At 37.0% G+C, this 8,586-nt stretch overlaps 1 protein-coding gene across 3 annotated transcripts in view; it reads left to right on the top strand.

Moving 5' to 3' along the window:
- LOC144970908 (neuronal acetylcholine receptor subunit alpha-5-like) overlaps positions 1-8,372 on the top strand; it is a 116,603-nt gene extending 108,231 nt beyond the window's left edge. For 2 of the 3 annotated variants that reach the window (XM_078911063.1, XM_078911064.1), the window contains 2 exons: positions 5,049-5,123; positions 6,439-7,551. In XM_078911063.1, the coding sequence (XP_078767189.1) occupies positions 5,049-5,123; positions 6,439-6,708 (345 nt within the window). In that variant the 3' untranslated portion in view covers positions 6,709-7,551. Of the gene's footprint in view, positions 1-5,048; positions 5,124-6,438 lie in introns of all 3 variants that reach the window. The other variant, XM_078911062.1, reaches the window with a different exon arrangement.
- Positions 8,373-8,586: the final 214 nt, after the last annotated feature.

Below are 8,586 nucleotides of genomic sequence, written 5' to 3'. Positions count from 1 at the left end.
AGACTGTAATGCCATACAATTGCAACGCTTTTTTTCATTTTGACTTGAAAACGTTCAAGTCTTATGTATTATTGCTTGAATATAAATGCTAAAATGAAGACATCAGAAAATGAATGGCAACCAATGCATTCAGCCAACTCCAAAATTTGTGGAATAGAAATAATATAATCAGTGAGAGTAAACGACTTTAAGATTTACGAGACACTGATTATTCCGATATTGACATATCTAATATAATTGTGGAACCTGGGGCCTCAAACAAAAAGAACTTAGAAAGTCTCGATTCATCCCATCGCAAACAATTACGTCGCAAATCGGAATCTATTGGCCAGAGACAATTACAAATACTGATATCTATGAAAGAACCAGGGTTCAACGCCTGGGTGCAATAATAAAAGAACAGCGATGGAGGCTATTTGGTCACCTCTTACGAAAAGATAAAATCCCAGCCCAAACTGCAATGACAGAATATTTCCTTCATGGCAACAAATATGTAGGGAGCCCACCAACATCAATAGTAACTACCCTGAACCAGGATCTCTCTACATATCAGAAATTTCTAGATTCAGGTGAGGCCGAATTAATCCCGGAAGAACTAAGAAATATTGCAGTGCCCTCCGTGTACTAAAGTCACAACAAGATCTTGACAGCCTCAAAACTCTCACCCAGGACCGTGACCAATGGAAACAATTAAGAACATGGATGGAGAGAGCAGCTATACTCATCGGCTATGACAGAATCCCACAATTCTCAGCAAGCGTCATTCGGACTGCAAGGCTTACTACTACTATTGCTTAAGATGACCACGGATTTTTTTCTAATTGTCAAAAACTCTTTTGGTTCTTAATCCATACATATTAGAAGGTCTGAGAAATAATGAGCCTGTTTACATGTGTTCTCATTACCCATAAGTATTTTCTGCCGTTGTGTTTGGTTAGGGATATAGTAAAAGAAAGTGTTGAGTATATCTATTTTATTTGAACAACTAAGAATAATACAGAGAGGAAGAGTTTTCTCAGCAAAATTGGTCCTTAGTCTGGTCTTAATGCTTGTAGTTAGGCCCCGGGGCTATTAGCAGGCTTTCAGAATTCACTTAACCTTTCGTGCCATTAAAAACAAAGAACATTCATCATCCTTCTTACTTGTTATACGGATTATGTTGGTCAGCGGAAGTAGTCCATCTGAAGTCGGGATTTATTGATAGAGCGTCTATCTCTACCCCACGTTTTACAGACCTGCCAAGGGAAAAAATTTTGTAATTAGCCTTGTTAATTGCTGCATATTTCATGCTGGTCAGCGAACGTAGTCCATCGGAAGTTGAGGCTTAGAGCGACTCTTTCCTCTTTACGCTCTATATCATGTTACTTTTAAGAGATCCTGTTAAATTGACCAAATATTTGCACTCCATGAAGAGAAGTTTATAGGAATCCATTTTGTTCACTCGTTGTATTTTCTGTATCTCTCTTCATCTCTTTTTTAAAAGATTATCTTTTTAAATTAATTATAAGTCCGTCACTCAGTTATCTGGAGGTAGGAAATAACTGAAAATATGGTTCATCAAATCAAAAAGAAATAATTAATTATAAATAGAGAAAAAAAATAGGCCAGAATTAATGGAATGCACATACTTTTAGAACAACAAGCTTTCAGTCATACATTGAATCTGATTAGACATTTATATTTATTGTTGTTATTATTTTGGTTTTGACCGTATTAGAGTCTTTTGTGTTTTTTTTGCATTCGATTATGATCAACATTAACAATCATAATGTAAATAGATGATGATGATGATAATGATGATGATGATGATGATGATGATGATGATGAAGATGATGATGACGATGATGGGATTATATCTCGTCTTCTCGTCTTCTTACCGCGAGATTATCTATCTTTCTATCTATCTATTCACCCACCTATCGATCTATCTATCTATCTATCTATATATATATATATATATATATATATATATATATATATATATATATATATATATATATATAATTATCCATCTCTATATATATTCATTTTAAAAAATTCATCTATCCGACAACCAAATCCCTGATGCAGTAAAAGAGCATCAGAGGGGAAGTGACCCAGAAGTAAAAAACAAAATTTAAATCTTAGGAACATAAGAAAACGTAAAGCAACACAAGAGTAAGTAGCTCTATCAAAAAGCAGAGGCGAAAAAGCAAAACAACGGTCAGTGAAGATCTACGGTACCGAAAGAATCCGTGACCTCAAGAAGTCGGGGAGAGAAGGCTCTAATAAACTAGTGTTAGAAGCGATCTTTTTTGGGGTCGTGGATAGCTCATACAGTAGAGTCACGATCTCCCCGGCCAGGCGGAGTTATACCAGTAAGGTCGCGGGTTCGAGCCCCCATCGCTGCCGCGAAATTTTTATTCTCTATTGTCTTCTGATACTTTCCTACTGATTTTATTTCTTGTTGTTATCAACATAAGTGCCTGCTCCGCTCACTTTCCGGAAGAATACAGAAAATCGGATGTTAACCAGTTGACTGCCGTGCTCTGGAAAAGCTCGTAAAACCGTTCTTCAAATATCGATCGATTTAAATTACCCTTATCTTGGCGAAAACTCACTCTCACGCGCAATACGAGTCCGATGTTTCAGAGTTTTTAATCAAGATAAAGTTCGTCTTGTGGCCTGATACTCGATTTTGGATCTAAAGGTCCTGGGTTCGACCCCTGCTCGGCGCATAGTTGAGTCCTTGGAAAAGGCTTTTTACTCACATTATCACCCTACTCAGGTGTAAAATGAGTATCTGGCCGATAACAGTGTTGTCTGTCCGAAAAAAATTGTATTATTGCCTAGCAGGCGTCATGTACCGTCCTACATGCTAAGTGTTGCTGTTGGCAAGGGACCACTTGTATAGCGCTTTGAGCACATTTAGTGGATATTGCGCTATATAAAAGGTCACTTTGTGGGTTTTTTTTAACCGATCGATATTTGAAGGACGAGTTTTCCAGGCAGTTATCTGGTTAATTGGATATTCATTTGTCTCAACATTGTTGACCTCAAGCTCTGCTTTAGTTGTCTATTTTTAGTAGCAAATACGTAAATAAGTCAAAATTGGATTATCATCGATTCAAGTTAACAATTTTAGATAAACTTAATCATTAGATAGAAGTAATGGAGGAACTTCGTTAGAGCAATAAGGCCTATGGAGCCTACGTTCATTCCTATTTCTCTAGCGTTAACTGGGCAGTATCACTTGTTTGTTACCAACTTGGTTAGGACTCGTGGCTACCGGCTAGGCTATCGCAATTTACTTTCTGTCAGATCTAATAAACAAGCAGTAAACCAGTGACTTTTAGGTAGACATAGGAAGTTGAAATCATTATATCTATCTATCCATTTATCAATCTATCTATCTACTTATCTATAACTATCTACCAATCTATCTATTTATCTACCTATCTTAAAAAATCGAGCTTTATATAGCGCAAAATATCCACTAAATGTGCTCAAAGCGCTTTACAAGGGGTCCCTGGTAAACAGAAACATTTAACATGTAGGACGGGACACGACGCCTGTTAGGCGATATTACAATTTTTCGGACAAAGACAACGCTGTTAACGGCCAGGTTCTCATTTTACACATGAGCACGATGAGAGAATGTGAGTAAAGAGCCTTTTCCAAGGACTCAACTATGCGCCGAGCGCGAGGCTCGAACCCAGGACCTTCCGATCCGAAAGCGAGTGTCATACCACTAGACCGTATAGCCGCACATCTATCTACGCATTTCTGTTCATTTATCCAACTACTTATTTTTCTATCAAATTAAAGGACGTAGTTAAAGGCAAGGTACCAAAAGCAAATAGTAAAATATTTATTTTTAATGTATATTTCAAAAGAAACCCCGGAAACCTAAGCTAAGAAGAAATACGAATGAAAAAGTTATCGATAACGGTCAACGAAAGAAACATATAGAAACACAAAGATAAAGAACACGAGTAGCACAATTTAAAATGAGATGATATATATATATATATATATATATATATATATATATATATATATATATATATATATATATATATATTCATATACGAGTATATATATATATATATATATATATATATATATATATATATATATATATTATATATATATATATGTATGTATATATATAGCAACAGAACGGTCAATGAAAACGATTCCTACCAACGGAATATATACAGAAGAACAGGCTGTTAATTGAGTAGTCTTGGAACTCAGCATTGTTGACCTCAAGTTCTGCATTAGTTGCCTATAATATTTGTGCGGCTATGCGGTCTAGTGGTATGACACTCGCTTTCGGATCGGAAGGTCCTGGGTTCGAGCCTCTCTCGGCGCATAGTTGAGTCCTTGGAGAAGTTTCTTTACTCACATTCTCTCACCGTACTCAGGTTAAAATGTGTACCTGGCCGTTAACAGCGTTGTCTCTGTCCGAAAAAATTGTAACATCGCTTAACAGGCGTCATGTCCCGTCCTAAATGTTAAATGTTGCTGTTGGCCAGGGACCCCTTGTAAAGCGCTTTGAGCACATTTAGTGGATATTGCTCTATATAAAAGCTCATTTATATTTAGTAGCAAATACGCCCAAATTAAAGTGGCGGAGAATTATCATCAATCCCATTTAAACAGATTTAGTTAACTTCGGTGCGGCATGTGGTATAGTGGTATGACACTCGCCTTCGGATCGGATGGTCCTGGGTTCGAATCCCGCTCTGAGCGGCGGTGCATAGTTGAATCATTTGAAAAGGCTCTTTACTCACATTCTCTCACTGCATTCGGGTGTAAAATACAACGTAGTATCTGTCAGAAAAATTGTAATATCGCCTAACAGGCGTCATGTCTCGTCCTAAGTGTTAAGTGTTGCTGTTGACTAGGGACCCTTGTAAAGTTATTTGAGCCCATTTAGTGGATGTTACGCTATACAATAGCTCAAGTTTGTTTTATTTTTTACAATCAGTGTCAAATATTATTTTGCACAAGTTACATATATTTACAATCAATTGATTGACTCTTATTTTATTTGTGTCCAGGAGTGTAAATGGATCAGTGAGATAGATCCTTTAACAGAAGATGTAATACAGATACAGAAACAATACGCTGTCCAGGTATGTACATATGAGTGGTCACAGTGAAGATGGTGATGATGCTGATGATGCTGATGATGATGATAATGATGATGATGATGATGATGATGATGATGATGATGATGATGATGATGATGACGATGATGATGATGATGATGATAATAATAATAATAATGATGATAATTTTGACGACGATGACGACGTTGATGATGAAGATTGTGGTTGCGATGTTGGTGGCGGTGGTGGTGCGGTAGTTATGATGGTGATGGTGGTGTTGAGGGTTGTAATGGCAGTGGTGGTGATGATAGTGTCCGGGGTTGTGGTCTAATGGTACGACATTCGTCACGTGACCTGGAAGCTCCCAAAATAAAGTGCTGATGTGAGTGGCGCTTTCCTGAATCCTTGATGGAGCTCTTTATTTATTTATTTTTCATGTATAAAAGCAATAACATCAGTGTTGTCTCTGTCGAAAAAAAAATTGTAATGGTGCCTGGTAGGCCTCATGTCTCAGTGAAACATAAGTTTTGCAGTTGGTTTGAAATCCCTGCATAGCGCTTTAAGCATATTTAGTGTATAATATTGCGGTATGTGTAAACACCATGACGTAACTATAGTACTCAAGTAGGCCATGGTAAACACTCAATTCTTTATGGCAATTATTGTCATATCGTCTGCTCCATATTAGCCATGTGAAAACAAATACATAATTTATTTCATTTATTGAAAAATAAATTATCGAAACATTTGTTAGATTTACAAGGGGTAATAGTATCATTTATCAATTACAAACAACTATGCATAGTGTTACATTTCCACCATTGCGTGAAAAAACATTTACTGTTTTAAAACGAGACCCATCGGCTCAAAAATGGTATTACGTCGGGATCAATCAGATGCTAAAATGGCATTCAAAAAGTTAAAACGAATATAAATGTGTCAGATTAACTCTCTCCTTACCGACCATTTTCAGAATTGTTCCCAAAGTGAAAAGAAATCAGAACATATTATACATAATATTGTGCAGCAAAACCAGCTTAACAAAACAGCTTTACGTTTTTTATAGCTGCATCAAACATTTTTCTTCAAATTTTGGAATGTACATAACAAATTTGAACAAGAATAATGATTGTTGTATCGTAACGAATGTGAAGATTTTCCTGTAGTTGGTAAGGAGGGGGTTAAGAACTCATGTTGTTATCTATTCATCTATAATAAACTTGACTTTAGTTTTAACATCAAAAGGATCCCGACATAAAACCATTTTTGGCGATCGGTCAAAGCAATTCCTTCATATTATTATAATGCTCAGTCTCCCGTCGTCTTCTTCTATCTATAGGCGGAGGGGCCACTCGGTGAGATCGATCAAAAGCTGTGTGAACTTCGAGAATTCATGCGGCTTCAGAAGCAACGCCTTAGCGATCGAGACTTCAAGGAAACCACAGCACGCCAATGGAAAGCAGTCGCCCTCATCCTCGATCGCATTTTCTTTCTCGTCTACCTCATAATCATCGTGTGTTCTTTGGGCTACACCCTGCCTGTTCTTACATCAAAACATCCCGACGTATCGCCTTTAGTAGAACATGCAAGAACTTTCTCACCTCTTTGAAATCGTTCTGAAAAAAAAAAATTAAATTTATTTTATTTATATAAAAAGCATTATCATGGCATATTAATATAAGCGCAGCCAGCTTATTTTCATTATCATTAGTTATCATCAAATACAGTTTATGTGTCATTTAAAAGAACTATTGTTATAAATTTCTCACTATTTTGGAGGATTTGGTCATTGCATAAAGTTGTAAGAGGAACTTTGGCGATGATATGCACGTAGATTTGCAGTGCAAGATATTCGGAAAATTCGCTTCGCATCAAGTTGAATTTGAGGAACAACAGAATTAATCGTTTCTTGAAACCACAAGGCACACGGCCAATGTTTAATATTCTTTGAGTAGGACGCAAAGCAATTTCCATCCGTTCTAATATCCCGGTAGCTCAGTTGGTAAAGCACTCGCTTCACACACAAAAGGGATTGTGATCGATCTCGGGGGCTGTCGAGATTTTTTTCTGACCCCTCTGTCCATCAGCAGTGAATGGGTAGCTGAGTCTGTTAGTTTTAGCGGAAAGTACTTTGCGGTTTGACTGGCGTCCTATCCTAGGGATAGTAAGCAATTTTCTATTGTCCGTTTCACGCTAGAACTGGGATAAAGTCCGGCTCCATGGGCCGAATGGCTCTGAAGGACTACTTTTAATATACTCAGCTACCCAATCACCTGTGGGTAGACAGAGGAGCGGCGTTATTAAAACTATAGACTGCATCCAGGATCGATAGCGGTCCCATTTTATTTGTGTGTGGACTTTATGGCATTAATGTTTCCGTTACCTGATTATGCATGCTACCGGCATTCTTCTCTCTGATCGACTATGGGCATTCCAACCAATCACCCACCCCATTTATGGAAGAACAAAGGCGCCTTTCATTTATGATCCATTGTTGATACGTAATGCACCATTGGTGATACGTAATGCCCCCATCGCTCACTCACTGCCAACTTAGGACAAGGCAATATCAGTAAGTGGCATGCATAACAACTTCCAACAACACTTGGTTGTTATCCCGAGATTGATTCACACTGTACAGAATCCCAATATTTGTTGTGAGATGGAAGTGGCCAGTTTTAATTCGAATGAACATGCCATGTTCAAAAATCAAACTAAAATGTTGAAAATGCTGCCGTGCTTTATCAAAACCCATTTTTATCTTTTTGGCCAGACAAATCTATCATTCAAATATCTACGTATAGATAGTATGCACTTGGCTAAGAAGTTCACAACTTTGCCATCCGGAAGTTATAACTGGCCAACACACAAAACTGTATGTAAATACGATCGTTTATAGTCTGGTTAATACAGTTTAGTGAGAATTACTCATAAACGCGGATGGCAAAAAAAAACAATAACAAAGACCTGAGTGACGTCAACTTCGAACTATCTATATATTCGACCAGCTTGATTAGAGGTCACAATCCCGAAGAAATCTCAAATTTGGGAAATTTCCACGAGTCGAAGGTCGATATTTATTATATCATATCATAATCATCAAGGGTTAAATTATAGGTCAGAGGACCTTTAAATACCTTGCCATGAATGCAGATATAAATAGATGATTGTTCATACAAACAAAATAAGATAAGATCAAATTGATGCATGGATAATATAAGTACACAATATCTTATAGGCACATATAAGGTCATGTTACTGCATGAAGAAAAACGTTTCAATATAAAATTGTTGCTCATAAGCAGAATGAAAATACAGAAAAATAAATTTCATTCACCGTTTACGCACTTAAAGCCATGGAGTCCTCTATCAACAGCATTTTGAAAGCATTTATCGTTTACATTTTTTTAGAATATGAAAATAAAGCGCATTCCTTGTCCTGACTGTGCGTTGAACAAATGAGTTCTGTCGAATATTGGTAGAACAT

Source organism: Berghia stephanieae, chromosome 4, assembly GCF_034508935.2.
Source record: "Berghia stephanieae isolate SIO BIC M18660-M18661 chromosome 4, UCSD_Bste_1.3, whole genome shotgun sequence".
Classification (NCBI taxonomy): domain Eukaryota; kingdom Metazoa; phylum Mollusca; class Gastropoda; order Nudibranchia; family Aeolidiidae; genus Berghia; species Berghia stephanieae.
This window is presented reverse-complemented; position numbering and strand designations above follow the sequence as displayed.